Source organism: Salvelinus alpinus, chromosome 7 (genome assembly GCF_045679555.1).
Source record: "Salvelinus alpinus chromosome 7, SLU_Salpinus.1, whole genome shotgun sequence".
Taxonomy (NCBI): Eukaryota; Metazoa; Chordata; class Actinopteri; order Salmoniformes; family Salmonidae; genus Salvelinus; species Salvelinus alpinus.
Window position 1 is genome coordinate 54,232,062 of NC_092092.1, and position 19,714 is coordinate 54,251,775.

General features: G+C 43.2%; 1 protein-coding gene across 2 annotated transcripts in view; it reads right to left on the minus strand.

Annotated features, from left to right (window-relative positions):
- The window catches only part of LOC139581206 (large neutral amino acids transporter small subunit 3-like), a 34,301-nt gene extending 17,743 nt beyond the window's left edge, over positions 1 to 16,558 (minus strand). The window contains exons 1-5 of one of the 2 annotated variants that reach the window (XM_071410720.1): positions 15,976 to 16,558; positions 10,230 to 10,385; positions 9,886 to 10,084; positions 1,663 to 1,718; positions 1,472 to 1,548 (exon numbers count right to left, since the gene is read on the minus strand). In XM_071410720.1, coding sequence (XP_071266821.1) covers positions 1,472 to 1,548; positions 1,663 to 1,718; positions 9,886 to 10,084; positions 10,230 to 10,383 — 486 coding nt within the window. In that variant the 5' untranslated portion in view covers positions 10,384 to 10,385; positions 15,976 to 16,558. The remainder of the gene's footprint in view (positions 1 to 1,471; positions 1,549 to 1,662; positions 1,719 to 9,885; positions 10,085 to 10,229; positions 10,386 to 15,975) is intronic. The other variant, XM_071410721.1, reaches the window with a different exon arrangement.
- Positions 16,559 to 19,714: the final 3,156 nt, after the last annotated feature.

Sequence of the window (19,714 nt, forward strand, 5' to 3'; positions counted from 1 at the left end):
TGGTGCATACCATCGCTCAGTCAGATTGCTCTATCAAATCATAGACTTAATTATAACATAATAACACACAGAAATACAAGCCTTAGGTCATTAATTAATATGGTCGAATCCGGAAACTATCATCTCAAAAACAAAACGTTTATTCTTTCAGTGAAATACGGAACCGTTCCGTATTTTATCTAATGGGTGGCATCCATAAGTCTAAATATTCCTGTTACATTGCACAACCTCCAATGTTATGTCATAATTACGTAAAATTCTGGCAAATTAGTTCGCAATGAGCCAGGCGGCCCAAACTGTTGCATATACCCTGACTCTGCGTGCAATGAACGCAAGAGAAGTGACACAATTTCACCTGGTTAATATTAGAGGTCGACCAATTAATCGGAATTAGGGCCGATTACAGGTTTTCATAACAATCGGAAATCGGTATTTTTGGACACCGATTTGGCCGATTTTTAAAATATTTAATTTTTTACACCTTTATTTAATCTTTATTTAACTAGGCAAGTCAGTTAAAGAACATATTCTTATTTTCAATGACGGCCTAGGAACGGTGGGTTAACTGCCTCGTTCAGGGGCAGAACGACAGATTTTTACCTTGTCAGCTCGGGGGATTCAATCTTGCAACCTTACAGTTAGTTAACGAGTCCACCGTTCCTAGGCCGTCATTGAAAATAAGAATGTGTTCTTAACTGACTTGCCAAGTTAAATAAAAGATGTAAAAATAATAATAATAATAATTTAAAAAAATCGGCGTCCAAAATGACCGATTTCCGATTGTTATGAAAACTTGAAATCGGCCCTAATTAATAGGCCATTCCGATTAATCGGTCGACCTCTAGTTAGTGCAATATGGGCAAAACATCTAACATCTAATAGAATGATTATTCTATGGTTGGTGTTCTTTGGCATAACCACAGAATATCCAGGTAGGTGTTATGACAGAGTAAGAACCAAAGTGCTGGTCAGTGTTTCTCAGAGGACCCTAATAGCATTTGAATAGATGCATAAATGTTACATTTAGACTAAGAATTTAGAATAGGCTATATGATTCAGAACACGCCATTGCACAAACATGCTGATATACACCACCACAGGTAGCAACCTATGTTAGAGCTAACGTTTGCTTTGCCCTAGCTAAAGGGCAGCTAGCTAGTAAGCGATTAGCATTAGGCACATGCTAGCTTCCGTAGACTAACTCGCATTTTGCAAAAGAGCAAGATACACAAACTAATATTATAATAGAAAAAAATATGTGGATTCATATTTAGAAGCAATGTGGAAAGCAGTTTCGTTGCTGTTTTGAAAGAATCTGTTGAGTGCATTCTGAGAGAAACAGGCACAGCGTGGAGGAACTGTCTGTATGTTAAGTGACAGGGGGCGGGGTTTCAGCCTGTCTTGTTTGAACAGTGTAGAGAACAGTGTCGCAGTGAAATATTGTTCCTTTCTGTGTGTGTGTGTGTCTCACCGTGAGGGAGGTGAAGGTCAAGCAAATGCCACCGAATCCGTTGAAGGAGAGGGCCAGAAAGATGAGAGCAGAGAGCCCTGATAAGAGAGAGCAGCAAAAAGCATTGTTTAAAAATAACTAGGTGTGTCGTCTACAGGTATCAGCAAGTGACTGTGTATTTTGTGTTGTTGGGGATAATGTCTGTCACTTACGTTGAGGATCGTACGCTGATATTGACATTATGGCACAGGAGAGACCAAAACAAAAACTGCAGAAAAAGAAAGTTTCATTTTTAGATGGATATCTAAAATATGGAATACATAATTGTACATTTATTAACAAATAATGGTCTATTTCAAGCCAAGGAGAGAGATTAGGTTTATTAGTCAAATCTCTCTATTTGCTCTCCATCTCCTACTTTGTCCCCCGGAAGAGATTCCAACGAGGCCGGTGTCCTCCTACACCCACTATCAGTCATTACAGAGTTCACACACACCTCTTTCGTCTGTCACACACACAGTCAAAGACAAACACACAGAATGAATAAGGCCCTATTCCCACTACGAGAGATGAAGGAGAGTCTGAGGAACGGAGTGGCAAAAGAGATTTCTACCTTTCAATTCACATCACATCCTTGCCTTACCTTTCATTGTGGTTGGCAACGCAAAATTCTCGCTCCTCAGCTCAAACTGCCCGTAAATATTTCAGAAGCCACTATTTAACGATCCGACCAAATTTTCTTCTGAAACATATTACAATATTGAATAATGCAACCAAACCATATTGCTCTCGTGAATAATGCAACAATCCACAAGCATTTGCAGACAATTAAAAGGGTTTATTTTCTTGTAAATACACATTAAATTAGCTGACAATACACAGCTAACTCCTGCGAACTAGCGAACAAACTACATGCTTCATGATCAAGTAACGTTGGCATATCAATATTGAATGTTTACCCCCTATTCAAATATAAAAGTATGTAACGTTATCATACAGTGACATTCATATTATAATATAGTCTACACAGCTAGGTAACGTTAGCTAGCATACAAAATAATTCCTGCATCCTCACAAACATGCTGGCTGTAGCTGAATGCTGACGTTTCCCAGAAGAGTTTGATAATTCCCTAGGGAGTTGCTTCTCTCGCCTGGATCTCAGCCAAGCAAAAAACTTCAACTAACATGAGATTTAAAACTAGGGCAATCATTTCAGAATGTAACAGGCTGGCCTCCCGGGTGGCGCAGTGGTCTAGGGCACTGCATCGCAGTGCTAGCTGCGCCACCAGAGTCTCTGGGTTCGCGCCCAGGCTCTGTCGCAGCCGGCCGCGACCAGGAGGTCCGTGGGGCGACGCACAATTGGCATAGCGTCGTCCGGGTTAGGCCGGTAGGGATATCCTTGTCTCATCGCGCTCCAGCGACTCCTGTGGCGGGCCGGGCACAGTGCGCGCTAACCGAGGGGGCCAGGTGCACGGTGTTTCCTCCGACACATTGGTGCGGCTGGCTTCCGGGTTGGAGGCGCGCTGTGTTAAGAAGCAGTGCGGCTTGGTTGGGTTGTGCTTCGGAGGACGCATGGCTTTCGACCCGTACGGGAGTTGTAGCGATGAGACAAGATAGTAATTACTAGCGATTGGATACCACGAAAATTGGGGAGAAAAGGGGAGAAAAATTATTTATTTTTTTAAAAAATTGGGGGGGGGGAAATGTAACAGGCTGTTACTACAATTTCCGGAAAAACTCTGTGGGAAAGGTTCTACATGGAACCCAATACGGTTCTATCTGGAACCAAAAAGGGTTCTCCTATGGGTACAGCCGAGTATCCTTTTTAGATTTCTTTTTTTCTAAGAGTGTAGAGGGAGACAACTCGCGGGCGAGTGTGGTGCACTATTTCCAGAGACAGCGGTCGAGGCATGACAGGTTCGCAAGTTTACATTGGTATTGTAAGGACCGACGCTGGAGACGAAAAGCAAGTACAGGGAGTGAACATTTAATGGAAAACAAACATCAAACAAAACAAGAAAAGCGTCTGGATGGGGGGAACAAAACGACATTCCGACAATAATGCTGACACGGGTAACAACACCGAGGAACAGACAGATAGAGGGGCAATCAACAACGTGAAGTAGTCCAGCTGAGTCCAATGAGCGCTGAGGCGCGTAATGATGGTGACAGGTGGGTGTAATGAAGGGCAGCCTGGCGCTTGAGGGGAGCGGGGGCAGGCGTGACAGGTACATGTGTAGCAGAGTGTATTTCTGAGAAAAGTCTAGTAAGTGTGAAGACCCTTTAACATTGCAACTCTGTGGACTTCACTTTCATGGCTTTGCAAAGTTTTGATTGCCCATTGAACAAACTTGACGAACTCAGAGTGAGGATCTCTTTCCAGAGGGACATCAGATCCGCTAACATACTGTTTTTCTGAGATTTGGCTTTCCTCTGGCATCTAGACGGATTATATACAACCAGCGGGTTTTACAGTTTTTCGAGCAGATAGGAAGCGGGCTCTCTCTGGCAAGAGCAAGGTTGGTGGGCTCTGCTTTATGACCAATAACACATGGTGCGACGGGGGAAACGTACAGGACCTTGCTAGTTTCTGCTTCCGCGACTTGGAATACTTGATTGTAAAATGTTGTCCCTTTTACCTGCCGAGAGAGTTCACCGGGATTGTCGCCATGGCTGTGTACATCCCGCAGCAAACTGACACAAAAAAGGCTTTCAAAGATCTTCATTGGACCCTGAACAAAATGGAAACCGCATTCCCGAAGGCAGCGTTCATTGTGGTGGGGGACTTTAACCTCTCTGGGATAGGCGGGACGCTTGCGTCCCACTTGGCCAATAGCCAGGGAAAATGTAGAGCGCCAAATTAAAAAATATATATATACAGTGGGGAGAACAAGTATTTGATACACTGCCGATTTTGCAGGTTTTCCTACTTACAAAGCATGTAGAGGTCTGTAATTTTTATCATAGGTACACTTCAACTATGAGAGACGGAATCTAAAACAAAAATCCAGAAAATCACATTGTATGATTTTTAAGTAATTAATTTGCATTTTATTGCATGACATAAGTATTTGATACATCAGAAAAGCAGAACTTAATATTTGGTACAGAAACCTTTGTTTGCAATTACAGAGATCATACATTTCCTGTAGTTCTTGACTAGGTTTGCACACACTGCAGCAGGGATTTTGGCCCACTCCTCCCTACAGATCTTCTCCAGATCCTTCAGGTTTCGGGGCTGTCGCTGGGCAATACGGACTTTCAGCTCCCTCCAAAGATTTTCTATTGGGTTCAGGTCTGGAGACTGGCTAGGCCACTCCAGGACCTTGAGATGCTTCTTACGGAGCCACTCCTTAGTTGCCATGGCTGTGTGCTTCGTGTCGTTGTCATGCTGGAAGACCCAGCCACGACCCATCTTCAATGCTCTTACTGAGGGAAGGAGGTTGTTGGCCAAGATCTCGCGATACATGGCCCCATCCATCCTCCCCTCAATACGGTGCAGTCGTCCTGTCCCCTTTGCAGAAAAGCATCCCCAAAGAATGATGTTTCCACCTCCATGCTTCACGGTTGGGATGGTGTTCTTGGGGTTGTACTCATACTTCTTCTTCCTCCAAACACGGCGAGTGGAGTTAGACCAAAAAGCTCTATTTTTGTCTCATCAGACCACATGACCTTCTCCCATTCCTCCTTTGGATCATCCAGATGGTCATTGGCAAACTTCAGACAGGCCTGGACATGCACTGGCTTAAGCAGGGGGACCTTGCGTGCGCTGCAGGATTTTAATCCATGACGGCGTAGTGTGTTACTAATGGTTTTCTTTGAGACTGTGGTCCCAGCTCTCTTCAGGTCATTGACCAGGTCCTGCCGTGTAGTTCTGGGCTGATCCCTCACCTTCCTCATGATCATTGATGCCCCACGAGGTGAAATCTTGCATGGAGCCCCAGACCGAGGGTGATTGACCGTCATCTTGAACTTCTTCCATTTTCTAATAATTGCGCCAACAGTTGTTTCCTTCTCACCAAGCTGCTTGCCTATTGTCCTGTAGCCCATCCCAGCCTTGTGCAGGTCTACAATTTTATCCCTGATGTCCTTACACAGCTCTCTGGTCTTGGCCATTGTGGAGAGGTTGGAATCTGTTTGATTGTGTGTGGACAGGTGTCTTTTATACAGGTAACGAGTTCAAACAGGTGCAGTTAATACAGGTAATGAGTGGAGAACAGGAGGGCTTCTTAAAGAAAAACTAACAGGTCTGTGAGAGCCGGAATTCTTACTGGTTGGTAGGTGATCGAATACTTATGTCATGCAATAAAATGCAAATTAATTACTTAAAAATCATACAATGTGATTTTCTGGATTTTTGTTTTAGATTCCGTCTCTCACAGTTGAAGTGTACCTATGATAAAAATTACAGACCTCTACATGCTTTGTAAGTAGGAAAACCTGCAAAATCGGCAGTGTATCAAATACTTGTTCTCCCCACTGTATATAAAATCAAACTTTCATTAAATCACACATGTAAGATACCAAATTAAAGCTACACTCGTTGTGAATCCAGCCAACATGTCAGATTTCAAAAAGGCTTTTCGGCGAAAGCATAAGATGCTATTATCTGATGATAGCACAACAGTAAACAAAGAGAGTGTAGCATATTCCAACCCTGCAGGCGCAACACAAAACGCAGAAATAAAATATAAATCATGCCTTACCTTTGACGAGCTTCTTTTGTTGGCACTCCAATATGTCCCATAAACATCACAAATGGTCCTTTTGTTCGATTAATTCCGTCCATATATATCCAAATTGTCCATTTATTTGGCGCGTTTGATCCAGAAAAAAACAGCTTCCAATTTGCTCAACGTCACTACAAACAATCTCAAAAATTACCTCTAAACTTTGCCAAAACATTTCAAACTACTTTTGTAATACAACTTTAGGTATTTTTAAACGTTAATAATCGATCAAATTGAAGACGGGTCTATCTGTTTTCAATACAGGAGGACAACAAACTAACGCTACTTTTCTAGTCTTGCGCAACTCTCAAACAGTACACATAACGTTACACTGATTCCAGATGGCCGTACTTCTTCATTGCACAAAGGAATAACCTCAACCAATTTCCAAAGACTGGTGACATCCAGTGGAAGCGGTAGGAACTGCAAACAGGTTGATTAGAAATCTAGTATCCCAATGAAAACTCATTGAACAGACAGTGACCTAAAAAAAAGAAATCTGAATGGTTAGTCCTCTGGGTTTTGCCTGCTACATAAGTTCTGTTATACTCACAGACATGATTCAAACAGTTTTAGAAACTTCTGAGTGTTTTCTATCCAAATCTACTAATAATATGCATATCTTATATTCTGGGGATGAGTAGAAGGAAGTTGAAATTGGGCACGCTATTTATCCAAAAGTGAAAATGCTGCCCCCTATCCTAGAGAAGTTAACAAAAGTAATTTGAGAACCGTGCTCCCGAAAATTCTACTCTTGACCACTGCTACATGAATTTTCGACACAGGTATAAGGCCCTCTTCAGTCCTACTTTTGGAAAATCCAACAATGACTCCATCTTGCTTCTCCCTGACTACAAACAAAGACTCAAGATGGAAGTTCCAGTGATCAGGTCTATACAGCGTTGGTCCGACCAATCAGAATTCACGCTCCAAGACTGTTTTGATCACGCGGACTAGCGGACTGGAATATGTTCAGAGTTGCCTCTGGAGATAATGTCACTGAATACGCAGACTCAGTCACAGGATTAATTAAAAAAATGCAGAGATGACATGATACCGATAGTATCTTTCAAAATGAACCAGAATCAAAAACCGTGGATTGATAGCAGCCTTGTAGGAAAACTGAAAGAGAGATGCCGCTTATAAACAGGGCAAGGTGACCGGGGTCAATAGTTTGGTTAAACAGTACAAATATGACTTACGCAGATCAATCAAGATGGCAAAACACGAGTATAGAGACAAAGTGCAGGAGCAATTCAGCGGGTCAGACACAAAGCGTATGTGGCAGGGGCTCCTAACGATCACGGATTACAAAAAGAAAGAAAGCCACATCACGGTCACCCTACCACACGATCTAAACACCTTTTCCTCAAGATTTGAGCACAATGACCCCCGAGCTGCCGAGGAGAGCCCCCGATGACAATGTGGGCTACACACTCAGTCTCCAATGAGGATGTTTGTAAGTCATTCAAACGTGTTAACCCTCAAGGCTGCCGGCCCAGATGGCATCTCTAGCCGTGCACTCAAAGCATGTGCAGACCAGCTGGCTGTTGTGTTCTCTGACATTTTCAATCTCCCTAGCCCAGGCCTCTATACCCACCTGCTTCAAGATGTCCACTATCCTCCCTGTGACCAAGAAAGGGAAAGTAACTGAACGACTACGGACCAGTAGCACTCTTCAGTCATCATGAAGTGCTTCAAGAGGCTAGTTAAAGACTATGTCACCGCCTCCCTCCCCGACACACTCGATCCTCTCCAATTCGCCTACCGCCCTGACAGATCCACAGACGACGCAACTGCATTGCAGACCGCCCTTACCCACCTGAACAAAAGGAACGCATATGTGAGGATGCAGTTTATTGACTACAGCCCGGCCTTCAATACCATAGTGCCCTAAAAGCTCACAGCCCTGTGTCTGAACTCATCCCTATACAACTGGGTCCTGGACTTCCTGACGGGCCACCCCCGGGTGGTGAAGGTAAGCAACATTTACATTTACGTCATTTAGCAGACGCTCTTATCTTCAATAGTACATTACCTCCTCGACACTGATCGTCAACACGGGGGCCCCACAAGGGTGCATCCTCAGTACCCTCCTGTATTCTCTGGAACCAGGCTAAACAAACACCTATCCTCATCAACGGCGCCACTATGGAGACGGTCCATAACTTACAATTCCTCTGCATACACATCTCAGAGAATGTGAAATGGTCTAACCACACAGACACCATAGTGAAGAAGGCAGCGGCTCTTCATGTTCCAGAGGGATCTCACAGTGTTCTACAAGAGCCCCATCGAGAGCATACTGTCAGACTGCATCACAGCCTGGTACAGCAACTCTAACGCCACGGACCGCAAGGCTCTTCAGAGGGTGATATGTGCATTGGGTGCACACTGCCTGACCTACAAGACACCTACAACACCAGGTGTCGCAGGAAGGCCAATAAGATCATATAGCCTCAGACCATCAGGCTGCTGGATAGCCACCACTAGTCAGCTACCTACTCCCCCTATGGCCATTCCCCCCGCTACTCCCATCCATACGCTCAACTCTGACTTACCTTACTTGCTACTCCCCCATGGACATTCCTTCTCCTGCTGCCCCACCCCCCAGCGGACTTTAATCTGGCCCCACCCCAACAACATTCATCACTGTTGCAATTGTTTGATTGTATATTTTAACTTTTTGGTTTTTATTTCACTCAATGGTCATGCTGCTGCTCCCCCATGGTCATTCCACCGCATCCCCTCAACAGTCTTTACTCTGCCTCCACCCCAATGGACATCCTCCACCCCACCCCCTCAACAGTCTTTACTCTGCCTCCACCCCAATGGACATCCTACACCCCACCCCCTCAACAGTCTTTACTCTGCCTCCACCCCAATGGACATGATTTATTCATCACTGCCACAGTTGTTATTATATAGTGCTATTTCTATTGTTTTTATTACCACTGTCATTATTTTATTTCACTTAGTCCTGCATGTTGGAGCTCCAAGCCTAAAATGTTCACTGTACCCTGCAATCACACCTGCAACCCTGTACATGTGACAATTAAACACTCCGAATCATTGGGCCAGGGGTGAATGTACTGGGGGAGCTTAACATACCCAATCAGTTTGAATACAATGGGAAGCCCGATGATGGCAGTTAAAGGAAAGTTCCAACCAAAAACTCTATTGGCATTTGTTTCATTAGTCCATTGTTGATATAGTCCCAAAATGTTTTGCATGTCAGCAATCAAGTGTAAGATATTTAACTTTAAAAATGCTTGAAAACTTGATTTTGGGACTATATCAACAATGGACTAATGAAACAAATACCCCATAAACTTTGGGGTGGAATTTTCCTTTAAGTATGCTAAGTTCAGAACTCGTGAGAGGGTCTTGTGCCAGAAGGGACAATACCATTCAATAAAATATTTGCTTTATTGCCTAGCAGCGGCCCTGGAGCACTTAGTGGTAAAGTGCCTTGCTCAAGGGCACAACGGCAGTTGATGGTACAAAGTATATTGAAGCCGATAACTCTCCAGCTAACTCTCAAGGCTACCACCGCCCCCAACAGTAACGTATGCTCTTCTACATAATAGTGTAGATTAACGGCAAGGATAAACCATATCAAGATATACCTTGCTCATATCCATATCAAAATCATACCGAATTATCGCTATTGGTGCCCACCACTAGTTAATGTTCTATTATTACCTGCCGAGGAGGCGTAGCGGACGCGGGCCGTACTTGTCCATGAGGATGCCCAGGGGCAGAGTGGCAGCACTGAGGAGGAAGGAGCCAATGGTGAAGCCCAGGTTGAGCATCTCCTCCTGGTCCACACAGCTCACCCAGATACCACTCTCCCAGGAGGACTTGTTGCCCAGCAACAGCACGTGGGCATTCGTGTCGTTCTCTATGGGAAAGGGGGGAGTGGGAGAGGTTACCCCTCATCCTTGATAACATATAATGTATGCTGATAATGTATGCTGAGGAATAGTGTGTGCATGAGAGACAGCGTGAAACTGTCTTCCTCCTCTGTGTTTGTGTGTGTGTTCTACCTGAGCAGAGGTGTGAGTAGAAGCCCTCGCCCTTCAGCATGAGGAGGAGTGAGCCCCATCCCAGCAGCACGGCAGAACACAGAAGGTTCTCCAACACCGCCGTCATAGCCATCCACCAGCGCCTCCTATAGGCCTGGAGAAGAGAGGGCGCCATTGCTGCTCAGAGAGAGAGAGAGAGAGAGAGAGTAATTAATGTAGATGTTACAGCCAACAGTACAATATTAGACTACACATTTCCAGCTATAGGCCAGTATGTCACTTTGACAAGTGGACACTGGCTAGGATCCAGTCAGTGTGAGGGGGGCGTCTGTGTCAGTGGTCTTTGAGTTTGCCTAAGTGGGGGTTGGACAGATGTGAACAGGAAACCCATTCAACATACTTTATGAGGGAGTCCAGTGTGTGTGCGTGTGTTTTTGTTTAACTATCCTTGTGGGTACCAGAAGTCCTCACAAGGACAGCAAAACAAGGAAAATTTGACAAGTAGGGCCATTTTGCCGGTCCCCACAAGGCAAAATGCTATTTTAGGCTTAGTGGTTTGGTTTACAATTAGGGTTAGAATTAAGTTTAGGGATAGGTATAGTTTTAGGGTTATGGTTAAGGGTTAGATTTAGGGTTAGGAAAATAGTATTTTGGATGGGAATCAATGATTTGGTCCCCACAAGGATAGCAATACAAAACTGTGCATGTGTGTCTTAAGGACAGACCGAGAGCATGTGTTTTATTGAGAGATGGCTGTGAGAAGTTAAAAAAAAAAAAAAAAAAATGGGTGGTGTGTTTCGAGGGGAGATAGAGACTGTGTGTAATGTGATTAAGCAAAGTACAGCTCAATCCTTTGTCCCAAGAAAGTATCTGAAGAGGGTGATTTCTCTTGTAACTGACACTCCATGCTGGGACACACAATCACACACGACTCTCTTTACCCTCTCAACAATGAGTAACATCTTCACAGGCACTTAGCAACGTACACTACCGTTCAAAAGTTCAGCGTCACTTAGAAATGTCCTTGTTTTTAAAAGAAAAGCAATTTCTTTTGTCCATTAAAATATCAAATTGATAAGAAATAGTGTAGACATTGTTAATGTTGTAATTGACTATTGTAGCTGGAAAATGCAAATATTCCATTTATCTACATAGGCGTATAGAGGTCCATTATCAGCAACCATCACTCCTGTGTTCCAATGGCACGTTGTGTTAGCTAATCCAAGTTTATAATTTTAAAAGGCTAATTGATCATGAGAAAAACCTTTTGCAATTATGTTAGCACAGCTGAAAACTGTTGTGCTGATTAAAGAAGCAATAAAACTGGCCTTCTTTTAGACTAGTTGAGTATCTGGAGCGTCAGCATTTGTGGGTTCTCTCACTATTCCTCTCTCACTTCACAAGATTTCCTGCCTCTTTTTCCACCTACTTGTGATGTTATCACTCCTTCCTTCCCCTTGGCCTTGAGTGGGTAATTAGTTGTTTGTAATAAAGAGGGGAGAGTAGAAAGGTGACTGTACCGGTGTAGGAAATGTGGACATGTTCTTTTTGGTGCACTACTCAAAAATATAACATCTAAATTCCATCCCCTTGTATTTGTTTTTCAATGATTCAACATTCACCATTCAACAAATCTCTGACAGAGCGAGAGACTGAAACCCAACACTAGACGGAAAGACAGGTTTACGCCCAACTGAACGACACGTCCATTAGCACAGTCCTGGGAGCTGAGGTGAATACACACCACAGAGGCTTGCAAACAAGTAGAAGCACAAAGAAACAAGGTCATTTACAGTTAACAAACACCTGTCAAATCACAGCGAAGTGTGTAATGTTTGTGTCTGTTGGAGAAAGAGCAGACCACAAACCCACATTATTTCCTGCAGTGCCTGTATCGCAGACTACTGTACACCTCTAGCATAGCTAGGATACAGCTGAATGATGCAACATGCTGTAACAAACTTATACTTGATATTTACCCAGCTATGGATAAGGCTGTGTGTAGGAGGTTTGAAAATGTGTAGAAGCCTATTAGAAATACTTATGACATGGTTATTATTACACTGTTTTTAAAACTAATTCTCTCCACTCTCTCTCTCCCCAAGGGATCATTCTGAATCTGTCCTTGACCAGTGGGGTTTACCAACCTCATGGGCTGAACAGGACAAGACGTCAGGGAAAACAATTTACTTTCAAGTTCTAATTCAATAAATGACACACAGCACGGGACTTCTCTTCCCAATGGTGTCTAAAAAACACAAACCCGCCAATAGTGCGTGGTCAGTGACTCGCTCACAGCTGTCTCTCTACGGGCCTAACCTCAAACTTGTCTCTGGTTACCGACTCTGTGGGGTGGTAGTGGGTCTTTGCCATGTTAGGAAGGAAGTCAAGTACATTCTTGCTGACCTCATGTCCTCAAATTTAGGACACAACACACATACATATATATACACACATATATATATATACATACATCACCAGTCAAAAGTTTGGACATACCTGCTCATTCAATGGTTTTTATTTGTACTATTTTCTACATTGTAGAATAATAGTAAAGACATCAAAACTATGAAATAACACATTTCCTCCTGTACTCCCTGTTCACCCACGACTGCATGGCCAGGCACGACTCCAACGCCATCATTAAGTTTTCAGACAACACAACAGTGGTAGGCCTGATCACCGACAACGACGAGGCAGCCTATAGGGAGGTCAGAGACCTGGCCGGGTGGAGCCAGAATAACAACCTATCCCTCAACATAGCCAAGACTAAGGAGATTATTGTGGACTACAGGAAAAGGAGGACCAAGCACGTCCCCATTCTCATCGACGGGGCTGTAGTGGAGCAGGTTGAGAGCTTCAAGTTCCTTGGTGTCCACATCACCAACAAACTAGAACGGTCCAAACACACCAAGACAGTCGTGAAGAGGGCACGACAAAGCCTATTCCCCCTCAGGAAACTAAAAAGATTTGGCATGGGTCCTGAGATCCTCAAAAGGTTCTACAGCTGCAACATCGAGAGCATCCTGACTGGTTGCATCACTGCCTGGTACGGCAATTGCTCGGCCTCCGACCGCAAGGCACTACAGAGGGTAGTGCGTACGGCCCAGTACATCTCTGGGGCTAAGCTGCCTGCCATCCAGGACCTCTACACCAGGCGGTGTCAGAAGAAGGCCCTAAAAATTGTCAAAGACCCCAGCCACCCCAGTCATAGACTTTTCTCTCTACTACCGCATGGCAAGCGGTGCCGGAATGCCAAGTCTAGGACAAAAAGGCTTCAACAGTTTTTACCCCCAAGCCATAAGACTCCCGAACAGGTAATTAAATGGCTACCCTGACTATTTGTGTGACCCCCCCAACCCCTCTTTTACACTGCTGCTACTCTCTGTTTATCATATGTGCACAGTCACTTTAACTATACATTCATATACATACTACCTCAATTGGCCCGACCAACCAGTGCACCCGCACATTGGCTAACCGGGCAATCTGCATTGTGTCCCGCCACCCAACAACCCCTCTTTTACGCTATTGCTACTCTCTGTTCATCATATACACATAGTCACTTTAACCATATCTACATGTACATACTACCTCCTTTAGCCCGACTAACCGGTGCCTGTATGTAGCCTCGCTACTGTTATAGCCTCGCTGTGTTATTTTTCACTGTCTTTTTATTTCTTTACTTACCTATTGTTCACCTAATACCTTTTTTGCACTGTTGGTTAGGGTGGCATTTAAGTAAGCATTTCACTGTAAGGTCTACTACACCTGTTGTATTCGGCACACATGACAAATAAACTTTGATTTGTTTACCCACAAGAAGGTGTTAAACAAATCAAAATATATTTTATATTTGAGATTCTTCAAAGTAGCCACCCTTTGCCTTGACAGCTTTGCACACTCTGGCATTCTCTCAACCAGCTTCATGAGGTAGTCACCTGGAATGTATTTCAATTAACAGGTGTGCCTTGGTAAAAGTTAATTTGTAGTATTTCTTTCCTTCTTAATGCGTTTGAGCCAATCGGTTGTGTTGTGATAAGGTTGGGGTGGTATACAGAAGATTGCACTATTTGGTAAAAGACCAAGTCCATATTATGGCTTGAACAGCTCAAATAAGCAAAGAGAAATGACTGTCCACATTACTTTAAGACAATGCGGAAAATGTTAAGAACTTTTAAAGTTTCTTCAAGTGCAGTCGCAAAAACCATCAAGCGCTATGATGAAGCTGGCTCTCATGAGGACCGCTACAGGAAAGGAAGACCCAGAGTTACCTCTGCTGCAGAAGGTAAGTTCATTAGAGTTTACTGCACCTCAGATTACAGCCCAAATAAATGCTTCACGGAGTTCAAGTAACAGACACGTCAACAACTGTTCAGAGGAGACTGTGTGAATCAGACCTTCATGGTCGAATTGCTACAAAGAAATCACTACTAAAGGACACCAATAAGAAGAGACTTGCTTGGGCCAAAAAACACACACAATGTACATTAGACCAGTGAAAATCTGTCCAAATTTGAGATTTTTGGTTCCAACTGCTATGTCTTTATGAGACGCAGAGTAGGTGAACAATTTTGGCATGTGTGGTTCCCACCGTGAAGCATAGAGGTGGTGTGATGGTGCTTTGGCTGGTGACACCATCAGTGATTTATTTAGAATTCAAGGCAGACTTTACCAGCATGGCTACCACATTCTGCAGAGATACGCCATCCCATCTGGTTTGCGCTTAGTGGGACTATCATTTGTTTTTCAACAGGACAATGACCCAAAACACACCTCCAGGCTGTATAAGGGCTATTTGACCAAGAAGGAGAGTGATAGAGCTGCATCAGATGACCTGGCCTCCACAATCACCAGACCTCAACCCAATTGAGATAGTTTGGGACGAGTTGGACCGCAGAGTGAAGGAAAAGCAGCCAACAATTGCTCAGCATATGTGGGAACTCTTTCAAGGCTGTTGGAAAAGCATTCTTCATGAAGCTGGTTGAGAGAATGCCAAGAGTGTGCAAAGCTGTCATCAAGGAAAAGGGTGGCTACTATGATGGATCTAAAATATTATTAAAAATATTAAATTTTTTTGGTTACTACATGATTCCATGTGTTATTTCATAGTTTTAATGTCTTCACTACTATTCTACAATGCATAAAATAGTACAAAATAAAGAAAAAAACATTGAATGAGTAGGTGTGTCCAAACTTTTGACTGGTACTATATATATTTCGTTCAAATGTGTGGCTCAATAACCAAGTTTATTTTTTACACATCTCCATCACATTAGCTAGCTGTAGTTAGCCAGCTAGTTCCAATGCCAAATATTGACATTGACCGGTTTGCCAAATGTGGACTAACGTATCTAGGTTGGTCACAGTCATTTACAAAATAGTAACGTTAGCTAACCTGGTTAATCTCAGCTCAGCTAACAAGCTAGCTAGCTAAGTAGGCCTAATTAATAGGCATTATTGTCATCCAAAGATAACAAGCAAATAACATAACATAACAAATCGACTTTTGTCATTTTAATAACTAATTAACAAGCACATATAGCTATCTACGTCTGGAAGTAATTGCTAAAACGCTATTTAGACGCTTCAGCTAAACCAAAATGTAAAGTAATGAAATAGCTAAAGTTAGAAATCTCGTGCCACGTGTGTGAGAAGTGAGGCCGGTGCTTGTGGCATTTCGGCACATTTGCTAGATTTTATTGTCCCGTTTACATATAAAGTCAACTAAAATATGTTTAAGTTTCCAATTTAAAAAAATACTTACTTCAGTTGTCTTTCTTTCTCAAAGAAGAAACCAGTCTGTAGTACAGAACGTTGAGAGAAAGTTTCTAGCTGTAGAAAACTATTTTTCAAATGTCACGTTCTTCTATTTCTTCTCTTCCCCTCCTAAAACAAAACACTGGTCTCTTATATTAAAACTACACCGTCTTCTTACGAGTCTTTACTGACACGGCATAATGTAAACGTTTTTTCCCCCTGTACTCTTTCTCTCCCTCTCTTTGGTTGACTCTCCTTTCTCCGAATTTGACTTCACTCATTGTAATTTGACTTCCTAGCAATCCGCCCACTCCCCACTATGGGTAGCCTATTTGCGCTCCTTTGTCTTTGTCGTGGCTTTCTCTGCCAGTGCGGACGACTGGGTGTAGGCTACCTGTAGCCTCCTGGAAAGTGAAAACGTGAGCGTGAGGAAGAAGATTTTCACCTTTTCACATAAAAACATGAAAAGAAGATAAACTCCATTTTCCTCCATTATACCTATTAGAATTGGTGACATTAAGTTTCATATATACAGGACAGAAACCCTATAAATGCACCTTCTCTATCTGTTCCCTCTGCCAGTGCCAACATTTTCTTTGGGTACCCTCTCAATTAAATGGGCCCCCTATCCTATAGAGCACACAGGACATGGTATGGGGCCCCAGTCCCTGAGGCATGGGTGACACCTGTAGGCCAGAAATGGTATTGCAACAACTATGTCTGAAACTTTTAGTCCATGCGCCGAATACAACAGGTGGAGGGAGACCTTACCGTGAAATGCTAACTTACGAGCCCTTAACCAAAAATGTAGAGTGTTCAAAATGTTATAAAAAATGTGCTCAATAAACTATAGGAAAAATAGTAACACAATAAAATGACAATAACCAGGCTATATACAAGGGGTACCCGCACCGAGTCAATCTGCAGAGGTACGGGTTGTCAAAGTAATTGAGGTAATTTGTACATGTAGGTAGGGGTAAAATGACTTTGCATAGATAATAAACAGAGAGTAGTAGCAGGGTATGTAAAGGGTGTGAAGGAATGTGAATGTATGTGTGTGTGTGTGTGGCGTCAATATGCATGCGTGTGTGTGTTTTGTGTGCGTGTGTGTGTGTGTGTGTGAGTGTGTGGTCAGTGTCTATTCAGTTTACATTGAGCCTGTGCAAGAGAGTCTGTGATAAAAAAAGAAGAAAAAAAGTAATCAAGGGGTACAATGAGGGGCTCAATGCAAATAGTCTGGGTAGTCTTTTGATTAACTGTTGAGCAGTCTTATGGCTTAGGGGTAGAAGCTGTTAAGGAGCCTTTTGGTCCCAGACTTGGCGCTCTGGTATCGCTTGTCATGTGGTAGCAGAGAGAATAGTCTATGACTTGGGTGGCTGGAGTCTTTGACAATTTTTAGGGCCTTCCTCTGACACCGCCTGGTATAGAGGTCCTGGGTGGCAGAAAGCTCGGCCCCAGTGATATACTGGGCCGTACGCACTACCCTCTGTAGCGCCTTGCAGTCGGAGGCCGAACAGTTGCCATACCAAGCGGTGATGCAACCAGTCAGGATGCTCTCGATGGTGCAGCTGTATAACTTTTTGAAGATCTGAGGTCCCATGCCAAATCTTTTCAGCCTCCTGAAGGGGAATAGTTGTTGTCATGCCCTCTTCATGACTGTGTTTTTGTGATTTGGACACCAAGAAGTGATTTGGACACCAAGAAACTTGAAGCTCTCGACCCGCTCTACTACAGCCCTGTCGATGTGTAAACCAGCATCAGGAAATTGAGTTTATCATAGTTCATGTGGGATTCAATGACATTTTGAAAGGCAGCTCAAAACAGCTGAAGATGGATTTTAAAGAACTGATTTGGTCACTACTTGACACTAACAAACGCCCCATAATATCTGTCCCTCTGCCCTTCCTAAATCTTGGCATTGAACAGTTCAGCAGATTTCCATAACTGGCTACGAGACTATTGCAGCTCTGTGGGTGTAACATTATTGAACATTTTCATATCTTCTGGAAACAAAGCTCGTTTTATAAGGAGGATGGGATCCACCCAAATCATTTGGGTTCCTGCATCCTTTCACAGCATTAGAAGGCTGCATTGAGACAATGACTTATCAATGACCCAAGCCTAGATCATTTAATTAATGCCGTGCTTAAAGGTAAGTCTCAATGAAAGGCTGTACCATTTGAGTATCCATGAATATCTGTCCTGTGATGCCATAAGATTTAGGAAATAGCCTCAACAGGAGTCTATTTAGATACATCTAAGTGACCATTTTCGTTTTGTCTTTCAGATTCTTTATTCAATGGAGTGAAAATGTAAGTTGTGTGCTGCCTCCTTTGATACCAGAGCTAAATTACTTAAACACTACTGTTTGAAGCACAGATTTGACTAAATAATAAGCCCACTGCCATGTCTTTATCATGATTGCCTGTGCACATTTCAATCCAACAATGCACTCAATATGAATTTATCTTGATTCCATCGCTTGACACCGAGAGATGTAAGGTCAGGGAAAATGTGTGTATTTCATCTGTCCTATGTGTGGATTCAAACAACCATTCTCAGAGCTAACACTCTTACGTCATTTAAGGGGAGAGTGGACTGTTCTCCTGGTTGGGTGGCTGGTTCGGTAAGTACACTGCATTGATGGTTACTGGGTTTCTGACCCTCGTTGTTGTATTCCTTATGCTGATGTGCTGTGCTGCTTGCATCATACCCTGTTTGAAGAAATCTATTACAGATGTGGCACGGGCTTCAGGTATGATGCCATTGCTTGAGGCTCCGGAAGGAGATGCTGACACTGAGTCTAACTTCCGGAGAAAAATGGGGCTGACTGAGGATGACCCCTGGTTTGCTGTGGGTGAGGTTGTGGAATGACAGAAGTTAACAAACAGCAGCGTGATGAAACTAACATACATGTTGTCCTCCCTTCTATGAAGGTTTAAAGTTCCTGGGTGGCAAGGAGCCCACCTGGTACAGGATAGGTGTAGCAGGGAGGACCAGATGGTTTATAATGTTTTACTCTGTGTTTTCTAATATCAATAATGTGTTTTCTAATATCAATAATGTTTTATGTGTTTTCTAATATCAATAATGTTTTATAAAATTAATAATGTTGTTTTTGGTGAGTGACACCCTAGCGGGTGTCAAAAGGGGGAATCATAAAAACACCAATAAACTAGAGCTGTGTTCTGAATGGTCTTTAAGGGTTTAAAGTTCCCGGGTTTAACTACAACCTGGTATGTGTGTCTCGATCATTGAACGTGATGGTATCTTTTTCTTAGTATTTACACCCACAAGGGGTGTAAAAAGGGGGATTGTGAAGGATGGTTTTGTTCTCTTTTTAACAAAAATATATGCCTTATAGAAATAGGACATGTTAATCACAAAACATAGCGTGACGGCAGAAAAGCTGTTGTTAATCTAGGGTGTCGACTGTGCTAACCAGAAGGTTGAGACATGATGGAAAAATGCTGAATAACAAGAAAACAGGAACTGAGCAGTGTAGCCACCGACAACTTAGCTCAAACTTCACAACAAACACTTCCGGATATCTGGATCCTGTGTGCTGTGAGGCTGGGACCAGCCTGGGCACCACCGATAGGCTAGCAAGTTTAAACCACGCTAAGCCTCTACTGTGACAGGCCAACTCTAAAGTTGGAACTACATCTGTCACAGTATAAAAGAAGATGTCTGTACTATTTCAGTCAGTTCTCTGCTTTACCCTGCGTGGTGATACAGTGAACCAG